Source organism: Numida meleagris, chromosome 6, assembly GCF_002078875.1.
Source record: "Numida meleagris isolate 19003 breed g44 Domestic line chromosome 6, NumMel1.0, whole genome shotgun sequence".
NCBI classification, from domain to species: Eukaryota; Metazoa; Chordata; class Aves; order Galliformes; family Numididae; genus Numida; species Numida meleagris.
In genome coordinates, this window is record NC_034414.1 from 5867683 (window position 1) to 5891450 (window position 23768).

Here is a 23768-nt window from a genome sequence, read left to right on the forward strand (position 1 = left end):
GGCTCAAAATTCCCCTGATGCGTCCATTTGCCAAAGAGTAGTCAATGTGACCACTGGATCACCGGTGCAGTTTTCATGAGTTTTTTACAAGCAGTATCAATCACCGAGTGAAAATATGCCACAGGATGCTTTCATATCAAAGCAGGTTGATCCGACACTGTGGATATTAAATTAAAATTCGGTGGCGTTTAAAGTCTAAGGTTATTTGGTAGAAACATTATTAAAGGACTTCATTAAGCTGGGTTTTAAACTGAAGCCCTGATAAGTCATGACAAATTAGCATTGAAAATGGGAGATATCAAAATATGAATGCTGTAGTTTCTTCTGCCTCACCTGAGAGCTACAGGAACTGAGCACCCTTCCGGTATCAGTACCGGTTTTCAGTGTGAGCAGACAATGATAGCAGATTTGCTTTTCTTCCTACTGGCCTGGTTTTTGCTTTACTGTGGAGCATCTGACAGCTGAATTTACTGTCGCACAGCTGAAGTTTCCAGCTTGTGAAAAGCTGCAAACATAAACAAACTGGTCATCTGCTGGGCAGCCTGGGCTCCTAAATGCAGAGGATTTCATGAAACAGCAGTACATTTATCTGTGTTAGTAGCGTGTACTTTTAGAGCGGGGATTAGTAATAAGTTTGCACTTACGTAGCACTTTTTCATCTCTAGCACTGTTTTAAAGTGATTAAATAATCCCTGTTTTTCTTCACATGCTATTCCTGCCAGGCTGACTGAGAAAATACCTGTAGCAAAGAACTTGTCTACACATGAAAAGCAAAATAAAAAAAGATTAAAAGCTCTAGAAAATTAGTCTGCTTCAAAAATCTATTAAATTGTTCCTATCCCTGAAGCTTTACAAATGTGCTAATTGCTGTGTTCTGGTCGTGTAATATGTTTCTGCACGGAGTTAGGGCGATCCCCCATTCCCGAAGCACGGCCCGCTCAGGGAGGGCGCAGGCTCTGGCTGGCCGCCTGCGATGAATCTTCCTCTGGGCAGCGCGTGCCTCACTTCTGAGAGCCCAGAAATGCTTTGCAGATGTGCTGTGCTGCCTAGCAATGGAAATTTTCTAATTCCAGCTGACCTAAAAAAGTAGATTGACTGCTGAGTGCTGGGCTACTCCCAGTGTAAAGCAGCAATGACCCCCAGCTAGCATTCTCATTTACCACCCCCCCCTCCCCCAGCACTTCTTCTTAAGCAGAAACTTGCCAAACCTGTGGCACTGCTCTCTCTGAAACAGAGCCTTTCATAGCATGTGTGTTTTACATTGTGTAATGTAACGTAAAACTCTGTGCTCGCACTGTCTGAGCATGAGCATTACTGCCTATGTTGGAGAGATTTTGTAGGCGGGCACCTTGGCCACTGGGCCATTACCAGTAACAAATAGGCAGTCAGAAGCAAAGTGTGCACATGCAGGTATAGTTAGTTATGTGTTCTGTTTGTGTTCTACACAGAGCTTCAGAAACTGATGTATTTTCAGGGGAGGAGAAGAGCATGAGCATGGTCAGTGTGCTCAAAATGTCCTCCAGCACCTCCGAGCAGCTCCCTCCTTCTGCTCTCCTTAGGAAAGCACTTCATTAAATGCTGGATTTCATAGGATCTGTAGAGACTAAATCCTCAAAATCAGATGGAAGCTTCTAGACAATGTGTATTGTCCAGAAATTTAAATTTGGAGTCCGTTTGCAGTTCTGTTATCATTCTTTTTTGAGTGGGTAACTTGGGCATTGAGATTCATTTGTAACGAAGACTTGCTGTGGCAAGTTACCTGTCTCAGAGCACAACTCCTCTGCGAAGCGTTGAAATCTGGACAATTTTACCAAGGGGCATAACACTTGCTATCAGTTTATTTGTGTTGTTCCACACCCTCAGATGAAAGGATAATCTTTAAATTGATGTATTAATGAGTTTTCTGAAATGTAGCAAAAATTTTGAACAGAGACAGAAGCTTGGTAGATGGCAGAGAACTTTAGCAGATAGCTTTGGATGAGAACTCAAAGATTTTAGAGGTTGACAATGACATTGCAATATGTCAGGCCTCCACAGAACAGATGCTTCCATCTCTGAATGCTATTTCTCCCCTCTCTTCAGCTCACACAGCTTTTGTTTGCATACACAGTCTTGGTTGGGAAGCTTGAACACTTCTCAAGCGTTTCAGCAGAGAGACTCAAGTTCTCGTAGAGCAGCGCAGGCTTCGCCAGCAGCTCTGGAACAATTCCAGTGAGCCATCTGTGGTGTGATAGGAAATCCGTACTTCGTGGCATGTTGCAATGTCATTCAGAGAAAGAGGAGTGGAGTCAGACTCAGTGAGAAGTTTCATGTAGTGGCAGGACTGAATTCCTCTCCTTGACTTCTTACTCGCCAAGCTAAGAATTTCATTTAAGCTAGTCATCCGGCTGTCCTGCACAAGCAGCAGAGATGGGCAAGCACTTGCAGGAATGATTCATCTCATACTAGGTATATAATATAGGTTAGACTGAACAGCTGACTTGCAGACAGCTGCAATGAGGTTGAATGAATCCATCAGGGAAGAGAATGTGACATGAACATTAGCGTCCATCCGGACCATCCTGAGAGCCCTAGAATTAGTCAGACTTGCATTACAGTCCCACAGTCCTCTTACATAAGCCCAGAAGGAGGGGTTGAGCAAAAAGAACGGATCTAAGGATCTGTGTTAGTCTGCTTGCTTTGCCTATGTGCTGTCAGACCTATGAACTACTATTTGAATTTAGAACAGTATTTCTCTTTAGCTTTTAGACCATATTCTCCAATCACAACTGTAACATGTCTAAATAATGCCTGCTATCTTTCCCTTTTTTCACTCCATCTTCTTTTCAGCCTTTTGTCACTTCATTTCTTCCCCTATGCCTGTTCTCTTACACTTGGCTTTCTATGCAGGCTATTCTTTCTGATAGAATACATATGGTCTTTTTTTTTCCACTTCGAAGAAGAAAAAAGCTTTGGCATTAATACAATATTTATATATCATGATGTTTTTCATTCTGCCTGTATATTTTAGTTTTTACTTCTTCCTTTCTATCCACTTTGTGTATTCAGACTGTAAATTCTTCAGGACAAAGTCAGTCTTTCAATATGTGCTTGAAAAGAGCATGGTAAATAAGTATTATGATAGTGTGCTAAGTATGTAATTCTGATTGTATTTCCCTGAGTTTGGGATCAGATGATTGGCTGAACAGCTGTACTACCTGGACTGCCTATAGCCATCAGTGACTGTTCCAAGCCCCTTTATGGCATGGGGAGCTTCTTCACCACGCAGAGACTACAATTGTAATATAAAGTGTGTCTGCCACTTGTAAGCATGATTTAAAGCTCTCCATTGCCAAGCTATAACTTGGCATTCCCAAGCATCAGAGAATGGCAATCTTGTGATATTTTTATCTTTCCTTTCAATGCCTTCACATGTAGCAAATCATCTTCAGTACATCTTGGAGTCTTTCTTTGGAATGACAGAGTCTGTTCAAACAGCTGTTGGTTGCCGGTGTTGTTGGTAAAATATTGACAAATGTTGCACGTGTAAAAACCCAGCAGTGCCTGCTCATGCATTAACAGAAGTTCCTCAGCATCTGAAATCCCCTAGGGATGCATTCTACACAAACACACACAGCTCAGTATTTTATTGGTCCAAATGATCTCTGAGATATTTTCGCTTTAAAGAAATCAAGTTTTAACTCCAGACACAGGACACATAGTTTTCTAGTTAGAGAACAGAAGAAGTGGCATGCAGCATATCCCAGCAAGTCAGCACTGCTTGTATATCTGTACAGGAGATACACTGGGAGGCTGCACTGAAGAAGCATATACTGAGATTCAGCATTCTAAAATCTAAAATGGCTTTTACAAAATCCAACACAAGAGGAAGTGGCTTCATTGTTCTCAGTTTTAACAAGATACTTTTAAGTCTCTGTTTAAATACTTTTTGCAGTATTGGAAACCTACAACGGAACACCACTGCCTTGAAAATAAGCTGGATGTCAGAATTACCCTTGTTTTATTTTATGTTCTGTAAGTGACAGGAAGTAACTTTTATAATTGTGTTGGGATATATTAAGAGCTATTATCTAAATATAAAAATTATTTTCATATTAACAATGTGTCCTTTAGCAAGCAGGCAGGGATATGTAGGTGCAAGTATACTTATCAGCTGTTCTTACTGGAAGCTTTCTCTTATCACCTGATGTTAACAATAATTAATTTTGACAGTTCTGATTATGCTTCAACTTAAAAAAAAGAAATAGGAAATGCATATGATAGGTGTGCTTATTATAACATGGGTAGGTATAGTCATGATTAGTTACAAGTCAATCGCAGTTACCTGAAAAATAGAACATTTTAGAATGCTCTTTTAAAAAGCATTTTATCTTTATAATCGATTTAGAAAATATTTACATTATGGTGATTGTAAAATGGCAATGTAACATATGTGAATATCTGTAAATAAGATGAGTTCTTGTCCACTACACAGAAATACAGCTACCTGCTGGTTTGTCTCTTCATTTTGTTGAAATACTGGGAAAAAATATAATGTGAGATTCTTCGTAAGCTGGTTTTATCACAGTGTGCCTAAGGCCTAACTGCACTTATGGGAGGATAGTTTGACACAATCCTCACCACAGGATAAAGTGCACATTGATTGTGAGAAGAGAGCAGTAGCCAAAGTCCAGGACAACGTACGCTGTCACTTCTGCCTGACCAGGGCCTAGGCTGGCTGGGATGACTTGCAGTGAGGGTTTGCAGCGTCCTTAGTGGTGAAGGGCTTACTGCTTTGCCATTGAGAAATGAACTTACATCAGCTCAGAAATATTTTTAGAACTTGTGGGCTTAGTAAAAGTTTTGTATCTTTTCACAGTGATACTGTAATGCTGTTATTGAACGGATGTCAACATTGGTGGTATGTCACTCCGTTGGACTGCGTATCATAGAAAATGTAAATCATTTCACCATAATGCACATCTCTGGTGGCTCTAGATTTGGAGCTTGGCAAGGAAAGAAGCCAAAACATACAGGCACCTCCGTGTCAAGCATTTGAACAAACTCTTCTCTCTAGAAGAGATTTAATTTCATACCTGCACATCTTCTGCATTTAACCTCAAGACAGCAATTTGTTTTTGCCAAAAAGAACAGCTGGTTCCCATGCTGGGCAGTGACCCGTGAGGAAGGCAGGAAACACAAAGTCTAGTGAGGCTAGTGTGGGTAACATGTTCAGCGCGGGTAACGGGGCAGCACAGAGCTGTGCGTCCTCTATGGGTTCCCTCGGTCCTTAAAGTATGTATTCCTGGTTTGCATTTCCATATGGAACATCCTTCTCCCCAGCCTGCTCATGGCACCTTATTCTTTATCAAGGAATCTATTTCCAGCCAGGTGACGGTGACAATCACTTGATGCTTTGATAATTTTCAAGTAAGAAACTGGGTTCTTCCAAGAGGACATTTTATAAAGCCGCGTTACCAACCTCCTGCAGCTTCTCCTTAAACCCCATCTTTTTAATGTTGCCTACAAAAATGCCAAGTCTTTTCCTAGGTACTGTGGTAATTGAAGTAAATACTAACCATCATAAATGAGCAGCAAAAAAAAAAAAGAAGACGTGAAGAAGAAGGCATAACCCACGGGGCACATTACGGGCATCGTAAGGAGAAAAGGAAGCAATAGCAGATGAACCAGTTTACCTCTGAGCATGCTTGTTTTTTCTTGTGGGGGCTTTATGGAATGACTAGAGTTCTGCTTCAAAGAGAAGTGAGTAGGATATAAAGCTCCCCGACTAGGAGCCTGCATCTTATGTTTTCTCAGCATTCCTAAAATTCTTCTACCCATCCTCCTCTTCCCCCTGAACCAAATCCCTTAGGCTTTGGTGACTTCAGTCTTCACAGAGTTGCGGCAAATGGAACTAGAAGGGATCTAGAGAGGTCATTAACCCATCTCCCTGCCCCAGGGCAGGACTGTAGTCGTAGTAGACTAATAAGCAATTTTTTGGTCAGATATCCAAATAGAATTATGAAGATTTATTTGTTTAAAGTTGCAGTTGCAGAAGTTTGGGCTCAGTTGTTAAAATCTTCATGTCAGAATCACAAAGGTAGTTGCTTTAGTGTATCTCAAGATCGATTTCCTACCTCTTTTTCTGATCAGATTCAAGGATATTGCATACTCGTGTTATCATTTATTTCTCTGCTATAGAATTACACTTATAATACAATAGTGGTTTTGGAGAGATGTGAAGAAGAATTACTCTGTGTTTAATCTTTGTCAATAGATATGTATTTGGTTACCATATTGTTACTATTTTTATACTTTTAACCGCTTAAAGAATTTCCAAGACAATTTGATTTTAGTAGCCCTCAATTAATGAGCTATTGCTATTTCTTTAATGTCTTGGACCTCAGTTATTTATGAGTGTTTTAGCCAGTATAAAAATAATCTGTACCTCTCACAGACATATATTTCCACAAAAACAGAAGGCAATTTGATGAACCGATTATTGTTTCTACTGGGTAGGTGCGAAAAGAGATTCCACTAGGACTAAAGGATTGCCCACTGTCCCCTCTGGCCTGACACTTTACATCTTCTTATCTTCCTCTTCTACCTTTTCTTCCACATTGAGAACAAATGAAGTCATTAGAAGTTTTCTTCAGGCCAAGAGGGAGGAGCAGAGGCAAAGTAAGGCAAAGTATGCAATAAATTTTGCCTGAGCTGTTTTCCTTTCGTAAGGCATGCCCTGCAGCTGTGTGCTTAGCTGTGTTCTGTGTAATTGTGCCTATTACCGCAAAGCCCTCCTGACCTGCCCTGGGAGGAGCGGGAAGCACCGGCGCATCATGCCCATGAGCTGGTCACCGCTACATCGCAAACACGGAGCTCATGGTGTCATGCTGCACGCTCAGGACTGCAGACGCAGCCCCAGAGGAGGACAAGGTGGAGGGGGTGAGGCAAGGGCGGGTGGCCTGGGACCGCAGCTTCAGGAATGGGAGCAGGGAGTGGAATATGGGCAGAAAGGGGTGAGAGAAAGGCAGGGCTGGCAGAAATGGGTGGGTTGACAGTGGAGGGGTTGGGAGCAGAATGCTGAAAGTGGCTGGGTGCAGGTAGCTGTGGGGGGGATGCTTTCTCATGAAAACCAGCTGCAGGGTCGGAGGCCTGGGCACTGACTGCTGGGACCGCCTCAGGGAGCAAAGGCAGTCAAAGCGATGAGAGAGACTGAAAGGGAGCCTCCAAAATAACGGAGAAGTCTGTCCACCAGGAAACACTTTGTTCAAAACTGGGACTTTAAATGCGGCTGTTTCTCTGTGGTCAGCAAATATCTGTGACAGTGTCTGCCCGCTCTGTAATGCTGGTGCTCAGAAAGGATCACAGCCTATTCATGCTCTCACTTACTGTGTGAGCGCAGGTCCTGCAGTGCTGCCAGAACGACAGGGCTGCTGCTCATCCCTTGGATGCCTCTGTAATGCCATGTGATGCACTTCCAGTTTGTCTGCATTCAGAGGCTTGTAATTTTCTTTTTATGGTGTTAAAATATTTATTAGGATTAATATATTTTGAAGCTGCACACAGAAAACATAAGGAATTGCTTCCTGAGATGCCTATTCAGGCTTTGTTCAGATGTAGTATTTGTGTGCTGGGATTCAGATCTTAGTGGCAGGATAGTAGTCAGCTGCTTTCAGAGGAACCTGATGCTGTTCATTGGTCAGAATACACTTGATCTGAAGGCAAACATGGCATACACAGTGAGACACACTGCTGGAGAAGTGGTCATTTGGTGCAATACCTGACAACTGGGCCTGTAGAGAGGGCAAGGCCTGCAGAAAGGATGGTGCCATAATGAGGACAGTAGAAGGATATCTTGGAAAGCGTCTCATCTCATCCCACCAAGCTGGCTGGAGACCATGTCATTTCAGCCCAGGGTTTGTGTTTCTGTGCCTTTACTTGATGTCTGCCACCTTCTGAAGTCCTGGCTTGGAGTTCCTGAAGAGCTGCGCAGCGCTTGCAGTGCAGCTGAAGCTGTGGTTGATCATGTGAAGTGCTGCATGGTGCTAAGCATGCTGGGCAATCAAGTCCTGAACGGCTCAGGTTGTGTTCCTGAAATTAATGGGTACCTTTTGCCACGTTTTACGCACCTCAATTTCCTATCCATGACATGGAGGTATCTTCGCTGCCTGATCTCACAGGAATATCAGGAAAATAACACTGCTGCTATTTGTGAAGCATTCAAGTGTTATATACTGACACGTGAAATGCCACTCTGTCTTCAGAACAAGTTCTGAATAGTGTGCAATAAGTGCATCAGAAAAGTTCAGAGCAAACAATGGCAAGAAAACAAAATTCTGAATAGCTGGTCCCTAAGTGAGTGTGTATGTTTCCGTGTTCAGACAAAAGTAAAAATACAGCAAAAGTTGAGCATAAGCATGTCTGCACTGCCTAGTAGAGTGTTGCAGCCATTACTCTTGACCTGCTCTCTTCAGAAAGCTGTGCAGTTCAGCCTCTGCCTGCTAAATCTTTCAAGGAATACACTTCTTCCATGATACCAGTGTCATAAATTATTGTGCGGTGTGGAAGATGCTCAGCAGCCTCGGCTGCTGGTGTTCAGCACTGCACCATCCGAAAGCCAGCCAGCAACTCACAAACCAAAGCCTCTGTATTCCATTAATTTTCACTTTACGTTACCACAGCTAACTCATACTGTTATTTATCTCCAGTGTAAAGGAATCCTCAGAGGGAGAGCAGGAGTATTTTTGTCACAGCTGATCCAGAAGGGTTATTGTGCAGGAGCTGTGTGCTTGTGGACAATTGTAATGTGTGCCTTGGTTTCCTCACCAGCAAAATGGATGCCATGCTCCTACAGCTCAGAAGGGACCGCAGAGCTGGTTTAGCATATATGATTCCCTTATGGAAATGCAGCTCCTGTCACTGGTAGTTTTCACCAAACGCTGTCAGCAGAATGTGAGGATGAAGCACTCAGCGGAGTGGTGCTGCGGTATCTTCTGTCCACCCCACCATTTATTTTCAAACTCTGCCACAAAGCATGCAGAAGTGTGTGAATTAAAGCTACGTCTATATTGTAATGACACAGAAATGAAAGCATTTGCTGTAGCGTTTGTTTTCCAGGGAAAATTGTGTAGATGTGATTAAATACCTCGAGAAAATTTGGATTTTGTTTAGAAAATTTTTGTGAGCAAAATCTATTCTGATTTACAGAAATCACTGTGTTGAAGCACACAGTGAAAATGTACAAAGCTATTTCCAGGTCAGCCTAAAAGCACATATGGATAGGATATTATTTATGTGCACGGGCATCAAACAATCAGGAAAAAGTGCATTTTGAAATACGCTATGGAAAATGAATTCTGCTGCAATTACTCTTGTTTTTTTTCTCCCTGTTTTCCCTCTCTCTTTCTTCTCTCCCTCCTGAAAACCTCCTGCCACAGCGCCTGCACTTGCCTCCAGACTTGTCAGACACAGTGAGCCGCTCAAGCAAACAGGATCTGGCAGAATCCGCCAAACTGCTGAGCTCAGGATGTGGTGCTATGGCCATCGGCAAGAAGCACCTGGACTTCTAGTGATTTCTACTTAGCAGTTCCACTCAGATTTGTATGACACTCTAATTATGAGTGTTAATGACTTATATAAATATTTTTCTTAATGATTTGACCCAGCAGTCTTTAAAAATACACATTATCATATGGTGCCTTATTTTTCTCGTCCTGGTTTCTTTGTACTAATTTGGGGCTTGATTGGATTTTGCTTTTGGTTAAAGCTTCTGTTGTGTTGGTTCCTGCCATTGTTCTGCTCTACTGGAAATGTGTAGTGTTTTTATCCTTTCCTTCAAGTATGAAAATGAATATTACACCTTCATTTCTATTTTTTTAACAATAAAAATAAAGGATCATTTTTGTAATGGAATTTGTATATACATACATTTACTATTTTGTATGAATTATAAGTTAAGTTGGACTGTTTATTGAGATAAATGAATGAAAATAAACAATTTGGTGTCACATGTTATTCCAAGATCAAACTGCACATTTATTGTTTTTAAAAACATTCTTTTTTGTAACTGAAATACTATTAATAAATTTCAGGAAATACTTTAGGTGTTTCATGTAATACATAATAATAAATTTAGGTTTCATTCTGATCTGCCAGTAATTGAGAATGGTTGGGTTTTTTATCGGAATATATTATAGATAATTAGTTTGCCTTATGGGTTAATACATGTATTAAAATGCACTTGAATGGAATTTACTAAATGTAGAAAAAAAAGAACTGATTTCCTTATGTAGTTCAAAACAGCAATCCTAAACAATTGAAGTCAGCACTATGAAATTATGTCAACAGACATAATTCAAGATTGAAATTCAAGCCGACAGCTACATTTATGCTGGAATACCAGAAGAGTGCATTTGAGCTTGGGGAAGAGTATCACAGCATGCTGGTCTAAAGCAGGGCAGAGCACAAAAGTAATTCAGGCTCCTTTCCCATCGTATGTATACTGCTTGTGAACTTGCAGCTGTTTTGTATGCATCTGTGTGTACGTACCATCAAACAAAAGAACAGTAGAGCAATGCTGACCTGTAAATTAAAGTGGTTTGCATTGTTTCTTCTGAGGCTGCCTTCCATTTTGAAAGGTAATATATTCTTCTCCACCGAACTTGCAAGCCAGCCAACTGTAAGATTGCATTACAGTTGCAGATTTTCGTCTTTCTAATAGTATATTACATGGCTGGAGTGAAATTGACTCTTCGGAGAGCGTGTTAATATGATGCAGTAATGCTAAGTTATTTTGATGGGTTGGGAACCAAGAGTTGGTTAAGTGGCTTGCTTTTTTCTTATGCAGTCCAGGTTCTACTTTATTTTTTTCTTGACAACGCTGTGTAAAACAAAGACATCGCTTTTAAAACTGTCTAACTAATATGATGAATGTCAATCACTTAAAAAACTCCACTGTAGCATAAACACATACTGTATACAGCTTTTATTCTGAATTAGAATAATTGAATCAATGACAGTGATTTGCCAGGATGTCAAATCTATCCATCATATCCTGTCACTACCAGTTTATTTTTTGTGATCAAAATCAAAAAGACTACTATTTTGTCATCAGCTATTTCATTAGTAGTAACAATCAGGTTTTCTCTTCTATATTTTTTAGATATGCCTGTTATATTTTTTATGTCTAAAGACACAAATCTTTTTTAAATCTTTTCAAAATAAAGTTTCAGAACTGAACTGTCAGTTTAATAAAGCAAGAAGACATCTACTTTCCTATGCCAATATATTTAAAATATTATCGTTGATGTCTCAAACATTTTTTTTTTCTTTTTGTATTATGTGTTACCTTGAATGGAAGTTCTCATTAGATACTTAATTGTGCCTTTTGAAAGCATGAAATGATTCAAATACTTGGGATAAAGCGATTTTTAACAAAGGTGAAGTTTTACACATTTTGTCTTTTTAATGTAAATAACACAAAACACAGCATTTCTTTGTGAAATACAAAGTCACGAGACACAGGAATTGCTGCCAACATACTGAAATAGGTCACTGACCTAACACGCAGGAGAGAAAATATCATGGAAGTCACAGACCATTTCTAGTCACCATATGAACCGAAAATTGCTAGCGAGCAGCATGTGTATCACGCATACGTGTGCAATTCCTGTGCATTTATAAGACATGAATTTCAGAAGCTTCCACAGTTCAACATGCTGACAATTATTTTAGTAATACAAGGAACTCCTCCTGCAAATCTGGATTTTTTTTATTTTTGTTTCTGATCCACTAAACACGCTTTGTGAAATAAGTGTCACGGTATACAGATGTACCGCGTTGCTTACCTAAGGCAAAAACACGTAGCAAAATTCTTCTTCTTTCCTTCCAAAATACCCTATCAGTTACAACAACATGTGACAGTGACTCGGCTTATCCATAAATGGAGGATGCAGCGATGCCACGTGGGTGCAGGTGTCATTCTGCACCAAAAGAGCCCCGGCTCCCTTTGGGCTCAGGAGGCAGGGTGGTGATTTCCATCAGATCTCCCATAGCCACCCTGCGAATGTCAAGCTGCTGTGCACCAAAGAATCCTCTGGCTCTTTCTTCTCTTGGCTTGAAGACAAAATGGAACTAAGGACTGCAGCTTGGGTAATGGAAGACAGGCTATGGTGGGCTCTGTTGGCAGGCTGTCGCGGCGTGCTACCAGCTGCATCCCGCATCGTCGCAGCCCTTTGCTGGATGGCAGTGGCATGCAGGACGAGCACAGTCCCTGCAGGTGTTCAAAGGGCTCTTTCCGCAGGAGTGGTGGTGCAAGGGTTTTTTGTTTGTTGGGATTTTTAGGCAGAACTTCCCTCATCTTTACAGGTTACAAACTGAAACCACCAAACTCAAGGGGGAAAGAAGGGATCTGCCGCAGTGCAGTCATGCCTGAGCTGTACGTGATTGTGACACGGGATGCGATAAGGAAAGTTAAAGCATTGTGTCTTCTAATATGTCTGATAAAAATTTGTTACATAATTTCTGTTGCGTTGAGGTTTTCAAAACGTAAGCGTTTGGAACATGAGAAGCATGTTATGATAGATTAAGTCTTTTGCTACGCTTGTAAAGAAATTCCAAAAGCAATTTCGAGGATGCAGCTGAATTCAATTATCTGTAACAGTGGATACAGGCATCTGTAAATGGGCATTCAGCTACTTCAAACTTGAGAGATATGGTAGTAGAACACTAGTTTCACCTTTAAATTTAATACAAGGTAGTGATGCTGTTCCAAATACAACTTCTGGAGAAGCGCACGCCTACTTACAAGTATCCTGTACTGTGCCAGTACTGGAGAGTGAGCTGAAATCAGGCCTTCCTGAAACCACGAGGTTGTAATGCATCCCTTTAAACATTTACCTGTCTTACAAATATTACACACACATAAAAAAATTATTTCTCCATGACAATATATATATATTCCTTTGCCTATGCTGAAGAAAAATCATCCTACAGAGTGCACAAAGAGTGGGAAAAAAGACTTTTATGCCTCTAAGCTGTGGTGGAAACAAGTACTGTCCCCATGACATTTCTTGAGGTTTTTTGTTTTCTATTGTGAGCTACCTGAGAGCCGGGCCTGCATTTCTTTTTTAATCGCACTGAGTACATGATGGTGCTTAATCAATAATAAATGGGCCTGCGTAGAATGAGAGAATGAATCCTTATCATATGAAAAAAAGACAACTCAAATGGGAAGGAAATTTTAAAAATCCCATGATAACTAACTCCCGTTTTTAGTCTAATATAAGCAAAAGTTAAGCATGTTTTTTTCCAAACACGGTTTCTTAATGTAGTGGATGTCCACATCTGTATCCCCACATCTGTACGTACAGACAGATTTTCAGAAGCGTTGAGCACCAAACAGCCTGGAGCATCAGCTAAGAACTTATTTAAGTCTGCTTATTTAAACAGTGTTGGAAGTTATTAGACACATCAAAGCTAATTTGCAGACCTGTTCGTATCAAAACAAGGACATCTCTTGTGCTTTCTACACATTTTTGCAAATGGATATTCTGGCACTGTAGAACTTAACCTAAAAATTCTCACCAGGAAGCTTCAGATGAGGAGCTAGCTGGTAGGATTAGGCCCAGAGGATCTTTGTAAAAATGTTATCAGATCTGGAGAATGCATAGCAGTGTATTCCCATGCAATAAATAATGTTTCTTTAAAAAGTAATGTCTCACGACATTGAAGATGAATGTTCAATCCAAACGTAACAAGAATTTTTTTTTAAATCTTCGTTTAATAATCTGGCCGTTTGATTTTGTGCACTCAGAATTCTCTCAGCACTGAAGGAAGGCATCAGGTATTCTCTTAAGAAGCCCTTAAGCAGGCAAACTTCAGTGCAGCTTTAGCCAGTTTTTCTGGGCTCGGAGCAGAGCACAGCAAAGAAAACTCTGATGTGAATTTTGTTGGGCTGGGCCTGCGGAACAGAAAGGAGGTCTGGTTTGGCTTAAGGCAGGAGAACCAGAGTTGTTGTGTGGGACACAGAGCCTTCCCCAGCCCCATCCAGACCACTGGCAAAGGGTCGCCAGTACGTAGCCTCAAACTTGGTGGCATCAAGGCATCAGATAAGACTTCAGTGCTATCAAATGCTGGGAAAGGGGGTGAAGAACAAGTAGTGTGGCTGGTAGGTACAGTTAGTGCATGGTGGAGAGCACGGTGGGTAAAGCAGCAGCGGAATGTGTATAGGAGTGATCCCACTCTGTAGGCCTGGCCCTGTGGAGTTTTCAGTCTGCCCTTGCCCAAACAGGTGAACACCGACACCAGCTCACACGGAGCAGCTGAATGGTGGACCAGAAAGCCATCGGGCCCAGCAGAAGCCAGCTTTAAGGAGAGATGCTGGGGTCTGAATGCCTCGTCTGCAAAGGGATGGCACTGACTTGAATTCAGAGAAATCCGAGCAGACAACTTGCTTCTTTAAAAGCAAAAAAAATTATAAAACTTAAATGACTGATCTTTTATTTAATCCAGTCTGACAGAGGGAGTTTTAAAAATAAATAAGCCCTCCCCTGCAGAATGTGAATCGCAGAGCTGCTGACTACAGGATATGAACCTGGATATAGAGCCAAATTTGCAGAGAAACGTTAGGGCTAAAACAGTTCCATGTAAACCATAATCCTGGCACCCTACATGTAATATCTATGGAATAACTGCTCATCAACGCCTCAGAATCCATCAGCGCGGGGCTGACATGGAGGAGGTTATCTGTGCATCTCCCACCTCCGCGGGCGCAGCTGGAAGAGCTCGTCGTCCCCGGGGAGGCGAACCGCAGCCCGCAGCCCTCACGGCACGGCTGCTGGAGCGTACGTGAGGGCTGTCAGGTGCCTGGAGGCAAGGCAGCCTCTGCTGGAGGCCTGCATGCGGCTGCCCGCTCCTCCGGCCATGGCGGAGCCTCCAGGGTGACTGGGGCCTGGCTGAGGGGACCGGGCTGCATGCAGGGCGAGGAGGGAAGGCCCTGACATGGTTTCTGTCTGCAGGCGGAGCACAGTGCAGCGCAGTCGCTGCAGGTTCCTGATGAAGCTCCGGAGAAAACTAATTTTGCAGCATGACGGGGAGACAGGGCTGAGCGGCCATCATGGGCTCTGCTCCTCGTCCTCCGTTCCTACACATCTCCCTGCTGGGAGGGAGCTTTGTACTGGGGTATTTGTCAGCACTGATCACGCTTCTGATGAGGAACGTGGCTACAGGAGCTCATTTAGCAGGTACCTTGTCAAAGAAAAGCTGTTTAAAAAGATGCTACGCCACTTCGAGAGCAGAAGAGCCTCACCAGCTGCGTGTGGAGCAATGCGCAGCTGCTGGAGCTGAGGACAACAGCAAATGGAAACGAACGGGGATAAAAAGGAAAAAGAATGTTATGGTTTCAGCTTTCCTACTGCTGTTAATATTGTGGAAACACAAATTCAAACCTCAGCACAAATCCAAACCTGCACACATTACCCAGAGAAAACAAGACCAGAAATTTCAGTCAGTGACACCTAAGAAATCAGGCCCCTCCCCCCAAAACAAGGAGAAAAAAAGAAAAAAAAAGAGAATGAAATAGGACTACTGATGGCTGAAACCCTGGGGCAGGGTTCTGTGTACTACCAGTCCCAGGCTCATCTCTGCAACGGCAATCTCTTCCCAAAAGACAAATCCCACATTAGGCTGCTCAAAGTAGACCAGAATTTGTATATTTTTATAAAAAGAGATCCAGGCGGAAACAAGGGGTGCAGTCCCCTTTCCGCCGTCTCCCAGGCATTACAGTCTGGCTGCTGCTTACCTCCCAAAACCAAACCCGGATCGGTGCGGCACAAGGCAGTGCCACCACGGGCAGCACCGCACGCGTGTCTGTGAGCGCTGCGGCTCGTCATCTGTCTGCTCGGAACAATAACGGGTAGGTTAGCAGCCTTTTCACTTGTGATGTAAATATTGTATCTGGAACACAATATTTGAAATACAAAATACGGTGTTATTAAGACAGCGCTCACACATCAATTCTTGTGTGACTATAATTTGTGAAATGCCTTAGGAGGGGCTTATAAATAAAGTATAAGGTGTTATTATGAAATACATTTTAACCCAATGCACAGAAATGCCTCATTCCTATTGAAATCAATAGCGAAACTCCCACTGATTTTAGTGGTAAAAGGCGGAGACCCTTGGGAACAGCTGTGTTCGGCTGAGCAACACACGGCAGCAGGTTTCAGGCTTAGCAGGCTACATAGCTCTGGAAGAAGAAGAGAGATGCGAACGGGCTTCAAATACTGTTCAGAGCACGCTAGAGATTTCAGTTTGTTCCTTGTGCTGCTGGACAAGGCAGCCGCAGCCGCACGCTGCTCCCTTCTACACCACGCCGGCAAGCCCCCACCCTGAGGAAAATCCCCAACCACAAAGCAGGCACAGCAGCCCCGTGCCCCCGGCACACAGCTCTCCGAGGCTCGCCGTGCCCCAACCACTCCCCAGTGTGCGGCCAGCTGTGGCCTTCCCCACCGACCTGCTTCCGCAGGGCACAACAGCGAGCCAGCGAGCCAGAAACCTCTCCTCTCTGCTGCCCAAATAACCGCAAGGCCCTGCCTCCTTCAGGAGCCCGGGGTGCACGGGACGGAGGCTCCCTGCCCGCCCCCATGGCCCAGAGCGGGCGTCCAGCCCCGGGCAGCTCATGCTCCGGGAGCTGGTGTTGAGGCAGCAGGCTGCGTTGGTGCAGATAGACACGGCAAGCAGGCGATGACCGCTGGGCTTGCGCCTCCCAACAGCTGTTCCCTGGGTCAAGTTCACTGCACAAGGGGGACCTGCCCGCTGCGGTGTTAATGCCATCCAGCCAGAGACAGGAAATACGCAACGCGTGGGCACGCGTCCGGCCAACGTAGATATAAATAAAAATAAATCCCCTGCATAATTAATATTTTCAAATGGATAGCTTCCAGGTAATTGCAACTATTTAAGGTTGATCTAATGACTGACCAGCATCAATTCACAAGAAATATTTTAACCTGATGGCTCTGCTCTCAGCGTTATGAGCTATCATATCATGCTTCAAGTGCGGCCGCTCTTTGTCCCTGAAGGACTTGGCCCTTCCGTGCGTCTGACCCCGTCTGCAGGCGGCCCTGCAACTTCGCTGGTCCCGCTTTGCGGTGAGGCGTTACCTGCCGCTACAAACACACTGCAGCGAGCAGAAAGGAAAACATAGCCGGCCCTGATAGCATCTCTGCCTCACAAAGGCTGTTTGTGAGGGCCGGGCTCTGACTCGGCGCTCCCCGTGTCCCGGCCTTTCAGGCGCGAGAGCCGTGTTTCAGCGCAGCGTGGCCAGCACCGGCAGCACCACAATGAGCCAGGCTCGGGGTCCGGGAATGTTTGGCTTTCCTGCCAGTGACTAAAGGCCTCCAGCTTTCACTAGCCAGTCCCAGCTCGCATTGTTGCTGCCTGTTGATTTGTCTTCTCTCATTATTCCTTGACATGCAGCTCTCCACCCACGCCCACACTAACAACCCTCACACAAAGCGCATTGAGGTATTAACCAGGTTACAAGTTCAATGGAAAATTACACTAAGATTGTGCTGTGTGGCGATATAAAAGGATGGCATTCACTCTCCCAAAGAGCTTGTTAAAAACACAGCTTGTTTTCTCTTCTCAAACCTCCTAACAAAAACCGTTTTTAGAAGCCGGGAACATACATTCGTGCACACATGCATTTCTGTGTATGCCACATATAAACACAGCAGCACGGCTCGAGCTGCCGGCTGGGAGCCCTGCTCAGCTCTGCAGTTCCTTCGGAGCAGCCCAGAAGCACAGGCTAAATCCGCAGCCTCCTGCTCCCTGACTGCAGTTAGAGATGAGGGCCCATCCTCTTTCCCCAGTTACAGGCTGCTGGAGGTGCCGCAGGCTCGTGAGAGCCCTCCTTACTGCAAGCGGAAAATAAGCTCAAAATCAAACTGAGTAAGGTGAACCTAGCACAGTAACAAAATTTGCAACACCACACTATAAGGTTAAAAAGAAAATAGTATAATAAAGGAAATACAAAGGCTTTGGCATGGTTTTTACAATCAACAATGGTTAATTTTGATATGTAGTTGTGAACAACTTCAAAACACTTAAGTTTAAAACTCTTGCAAGCACTTTTAATTGATTAGGAATGAATTCTAGATGCACAAAAATGATTGGACCGTGAACAGTAGTACAACTATATCTAAGAACAATTAACTTTTGCCGACCAAAAAGAAACGTATGATGCATGAAAATGTGTATAAAACATCTATAGAATATTCTTGTCAAATATAAATGAAATTAACTTTATTATAGAAATCATTCTGGGAGATTTCTAGGGAAGACAAATACTTACATTTCGACATAAAACAAATTGGATTATATCGAAGACACAATCTACCTTTTATCTATCAAACTCTTTTCTCCGTCGAAGTTCTCTCTTAACCCTTGTTTGCACATAGCTTCGTCCGTTAACAACCTTTGGAAATACCAACAGATATTTTTCTTACATAAATCTAGTGCGTATTGTTCCAGGTTTAGTTATATGCAATGGAATGATACAAACTTGGAACGTCAATCCATAATCTATGAACAGATTGGTAGAAGTATTCGATATATCTTGATAAAACTCTTAAATTCGTGGCAAAGCTTGTTGATCATGGCTTCTTTTTTTTTTTTTCCTTTTCTTTTTTTTTTCTTAAAACAACTTCATGACCAACACAGATCAAACATCCATCCAGTCTACATTGTTCTTTTTTTTCATTATAACATACAAATGCCCATTTACAAATAATACACCAAAATGAATAAAAGTTTGGATACCAAAATGAAGATTTGTTCCAACCGATATAATGCCTTCAGTGTACAAAGGTCCGTGTTAGAGTCTTTTCCATGTGTTACAGCGTAGGGCACAGTTGCAGTACAGAAGTACTCTGAGAGCCATTCTTCCTTTAGAAAATACTGCTGAACATCCAACTGTTGTCCATATAGTCATTTACAGAATTAACACATGTTTTACTGTAATCTTGGCCAGTACTGAGACATATCAGGTTCACTGCCAGGAACTTGAACTGGAACTGACACTCCAGGGGAAATGAGACCTGAAAATTGAGTGGGAAAATGGATATTTTAGCGTTTCTATACATAGCACAGTTTTTGCTCACCCATTTCAGGTTGGTATGAAGCCTTGTATCCACCAGCCTGCAGGACTGGGCCGGGGGGGGGGGGATACACTTTCAAAGTCTATGTGTATCTAGCCAAGCTGTTATGAATAAAAACTGTCGTGTTTGAGGTAAGTGGCAGAGCCCCAACTCGATGCTATCTGCTGGGAACTCAGCCCAAAATACACCAAGCATTCCTATTTTTTAAATGTGCCTCGGTTGCTCCCGGTGACACTGACAATCTTTCACCCTGTTGTGCCTTATTAGCAGAGGTCAGTGCTCCCAGAGTTACCTGCCTCCAAGATAACCAGAGCCCTGGCATGCAGCATCCTTTGGTGCAGAGGCGGCAGTGACATGCTCAGCCCCACGTGCACTTCACTTTTGCAGAGAGCATGGCTGTGCTGATGCCTGCACCGCAGTGAATGCTGCTGTGCTCAGCCACACCGAGGTCTGCGCAAGGCTGGGCCCCCCCCCCCAGAAGCCTCACCCCACCCAGCTATGGGCATGGCACCGCTGAACCAATGCCTCCCACCCCCTTCCCAGCAGGGCCCGCTCGCTCACCTGTGGAAGTGGTGCCAGAGGTGCCCATGGGCTGGCTATTCATGTGTGTCTGCATGTGCGGAGGGGTGTAGGTGTCATAGCTCCGGCCGTTCACTGACGGGCTGGTGGGCAGCATGCAAGAGTAGGAGGAGGTCTGGCTGGGTACCGGGGGCTGCAAGGACAGAGCAGCGTTAGGCATGGGGACAGCCCTGGGGCTCAGAGCCCCGGCACACCCGCATGCATCCCCTCCACCCAAAGGCGCCGATGGGCACAACACGGCCACGGGGACCTGCTCACGCCACGTCCCTGCCCAGAGGTGGCCATCAGGCGGCCATGGGAGCTGGGGAGGCTCAGTGGGACCGCAGCCCTGCCCAGAGCCCCCTTTGATCCTTTGTCGGCCACGCTGCCTGCCTCCAGTATCGTGAAATAAGGGCTTAACCGACGCAATTCCTTTCCCTGAACTTGAGAGACTCTAACTTTATTTGGTTAATTTTGGTTCAGCAATTAGTAACATGGTAATTGCCACGGCGAAGGAGTCAGGCTCTCTAATCGGCTCGCCCGTCTCCAGCAGTGGTCAATGCTGCGTGCCTCAGACAAAGCTGCACAGCTCCCGTAATTGGCCAGCACCTTCCTAGGCCAACCCCACCATTAAAAAAGGAGGAATTTTGCATCTGAAAGGTCTATAGAAACGGACCCCAAAGGAATAGATTTCTTCCTCACCCAGCTGGTGATCAGCTAATGCTTTCAGGCATGAGGATTGACAGCTCTTGCAATTCTGGCTTAGCTGGCAGAACCACTGATGCTAATCGCACCCTCCCCTCGCTCAGGTGTCCCTCACGCGCGTCCCTCCCGCAGCGGAGCGCTCCGACAGCACTCTGACAGCACGCGGCCCCACTGCCGTGCCTTAACCCCAGGGCGGGCGTTCTTGCCTGCAGTGTGGTTCCTCACACCAGACCCGCTGCCCCGCGATTGTTAGATTGGAAGAGATCATTAAGATCATCCAGTCCAACCCTCAAACCATCCAACCATCAACCGTTTTGTGGACCCTTCTCTTCTAAAATCCCGCAAAGGCGCTCATCCGAGCGCGATGCTCTCTCCGCGGCGCTGCGCTTACTTGCATAGGCAGGTTGTTGGCCATGGTGAAGCTGGGCATGGGCGGCAGCGCGCTGTACGTGTTCGTGAGCGCCGTGTCTGTCCTGCCCAACATGGAACCTGATGTGAAAGAGGAAACTATAATAGAATAGACAGATAGATGGAGACATTAGTTTAACCACTATCGCGCTCGGTGGCACAGTCCCACGGTCTCGGAGTCCCGAGGATGGCTTCACGCGGGCGGGTTGGCTGCATTACCAGGGGTGGTCGGCTGCGGGATCGGCTGGTAAACGCTTGTGCTGAAACTACTGCTGATGGGGATGTGGCTGGGAGTGTTGCTGGCTTGTCTCCGCTGGTTCCGCAGCTTCTCCTCCCTTCTCCACTTGGCCCTTCTGTTAGAAAACCACACCTGGAAGCACAGCGTTTGAGGCGTGAGTGGCCTGGCGGGGCGAGGGCACGTGGCCCCCCGGGTCACCCAGGGCCGGCGCAGAGCTGCCCCACAGCACGGCAAAGCCAACCCCGTCTGCTGCTACTGCTACTTCCTGATGGAGGAGGTGGGCGAACACCCGGCCCTACATCCGGCTTTGAGAAGCCGCTGGTAACAAATCACAATGGGAAAATGAAGAACAATAACAGTGGTAACTACGCCGCAGCTCCGTACCTGTATCCTTGCTTCAGGCAAGTCTATTTTAGCAGCTAGTCGCTCTCTCGCAAACACATCGGGATAGTGGGTTCTCTCAAACTCTGCAAGGAGAAGTATTGCCGTGTGAGTTGTAGAAAACAAATGTGGCTGATGGTCAAGTCCCGGCTCTGTGGCACGGCCAAACCCTCGGTGCCTGCAAGAACCAGCACTGCAAGAGAGCACTGAGCTCCCTGCGTGCATGTGTGCTGGGAAGGACCCCAGGCTGTGGGGCATGGTGGGGCTGGGGCTGGGCATGATTCTCTTGCCCCTGTGAGGAGCTCCCATGGCACCCCATGACCAAGAAGCCAAGTGGCACGTGGCCTCATGACGGCAGGAAATCTGGGCAGAGAGCCGGTCACGGCTGGGGAAAAGGGCACCAGTCGCCAGCCCCGGGCAGCAGCAGCACTGGGGATGGGGAGCAAGCATGGGGCTGGCACCCAGCACCCAGTCCTGCCTGTACACAGCACCCTGTCCTGCCAGCGTCCAGCACCCTACCCTGCTGGTACCCAGCACCCTGCCCCACCACCACCCAGCAGGAGGAGATCAGCGCGGGGTGCAGCACCGCACTGTGCCCTGCGCTGCCCTTTCTACAGCTTCTCCGCCGCCATCGATGGGGGTCGGAATAAAATGGCACGGAAGGAGCCAGGAGCCTCAGAGCTGTCCATATCTCTATAGGGCATGTGAATGCCAGGATTCTGCTCCGCTGCCAGCACAGCCAGGGTGCCTCTTGTCTTTCTCTCCTACCGCAGTGGCAGCAAAATGTCGCTCACCTTTCTCAAGGGCTTCGATTTGCTCTTGGGTAAAGGATGTCCTATTTCTCTGCAGCTTCCTTTTCAGCTGAAGTCTCATCTGGGCCTCGTCGGAATCTTCCCCATTGGAGCTGATGGAGTTGGTGTTCTCCCCTCCTCCCTCCTGCTGCGGGCAGCCGTCTGCGGGAAGGAGAGCGCGGAGGTGAGACGCCGGCACTGCACCTCGGGAGCGCGACCCGGGGGAGCACGGCCAGAACAGGGGCTGCGCATCTGACACCCTTCCTAAAACCATCCCGGGGACCGCAGTGGCGTGGCCCCAATGACACCGTTAACACAGGGATGCTGCATCTCCCCGCTCTACCGTGAGCATTTCGGACAGAGCACTGCAGCCGCCCTCTCTACGTTTCACGTTATTTTTCCTCCGGGATACAACCTGCATTAAAGTCCTCTCCCCTGGAAGGGATTCGTAATCCCGTCGCTGCTGAAGCACCGGGGCAGCCCCCTCTGCCCGCGCGATGCATTTATCTACTACTATCTTTAAAAGAGCGATGTTCGGTATTTCGGATTATCTATAATCAGTAATTCCCATCTAATCAATTAGATGTTGATAGGTTTGCAGAAAATGCTATTAAGGAACCAAACCAAGCTTGTAATCTTTTTTAAAAAATATTTATCCCGTTTTTATTTGAATTCTGCACAGTCAATTTCATTTTAAAGGTTGTGAATTTAGAAGTGCCTGCATTGTTCTGCAGTTTTATTCAACTATTGTATGAGTGTGCATCGCCTTGACACCTATTACTGAGCACAGCTGTAATTATATCATCACCAAGAACAGGCTATAATTGCCGAAAATGGAATTTTATATTTAGATAAAAGGACCGTCCATTCTTTGTAAACGCGGTGCACCAGAGAAAAGTAAGATTTCTTTGAAAATTTCACTATGTAATTTTCAAAGGAACGGCGGCGAGGAGCTCGCGGCCGAGTGGAGCGCAGCTGAGCGCCTGGCACGGCTCTCCCCGGCCGCTCCCGGCGCGGGGTGGCCCCGGTCCCGGCCTCGGCCCCGGCCCCGGCCCCGGCCCCGGCCCCGGCCCCGGCCCCGGCCCCGCTCCGAGCGGCTCTCCGCGGCGGCAAAGGGGAAGCGGAGCCGGGGCGCGGGGGCCGCGGAATGCTGATCGTACCCGCCGCAAAGTTACGGCACCAACGCACCGCGACGCTCCCGCGACACCCTTGAAATATTGTGGGAAATCGACTTTCGAGTAATATCATTTCTAATCGGCTCACAATGGCCCCGGCCTTCAAAGCGCGGGGGGGAATTGTGACAGGATCTGGTGGGACCCTTTCAACCACTTTGAAATGTTTTAAAACCCGCACTTTCTCCCCCATTTAAACACGGGGATTCAGCCGCAGCGGCCACCATATGGGCGGCCGCAGCCCCATTGAGGCGGCCGCCGGCGAGTGAATAGCCGGGGGCTGCCTTTCAGGGCACACAAAGCCGCCCCGCCCGGGCCGCGCCGTCGCGGCGGGGCCGCCGCCCTGCCAAGCGCTGGTGGCAGCGCCGGGGGCCGC

At 45.7% G+C, this 23768-nt stretch overlaps 2 protein-coding genes across 6 annotated transcripts in view; one reads left to right on the forward strand and one right to left on the reverse strand.

The window, feature by feature from the left end:
• Positions 1–11248, forward strand: part of ELP4 (elongator acetyltransferase complex subunit 4) — a 130450-nt gene extending 119202 nt beyond the window's left edge. Inside the window, exon 11 of one of the 2 annotated variants that reach the window (XR_002440504.1) lies at positions 9417–9543. Coding sequence is in view for 1 of the 2 variants with exons in the window: in XM_021402963.1 (XP_021258638.1) it covers positions 9417–9548 (132 nt within the window). In the remaining variant the exon portion in view is untranslated. Of the gene's footprint in view, positions 1–9416 lie in introns of both variants that reach the window. The other variant, XM_021402963.1, reaches the window with a different exon arrangement.
• PAX6 (paired box 6) overlaps positions 18728–23768 on the reverse strand; it is a 10076-nt gene continuing 5035 nt past the window's right edge. For 2 of the 4 annotated variants that reach the window (XM_021402563.1, XM_021402561.1), the window contains 6 exons: positions 22224–22382; positions 21433–21515; positions 21030–21180; positions 20794–20891; positions 19701–19851; positions 18728–19079 (listed from right to left, as the gene is read on the reverse strand). In XM_021402563.1, the coding sequence (XP_021258238.1) occupies positions 18994–19079; positions 19701–19851; positions 20794–20891; positions 21030–21180; positions 21433–21515; positions 22224–22382 (728 nt within the window). In that variant the 3' untranslated portion in view covers positions 18728–18993. Of the gene's footprint in view, positions 19080–19700; positions 19852–20793; positions 20910–21029; positions 21181–21432; positions 21516–22223; positions 22383–23768 lie in introns of all 4 variants that reach the window. The other 2 variants (XM_021402562.1, XM_021402564.1) reach the window with 2 other exon arrangements.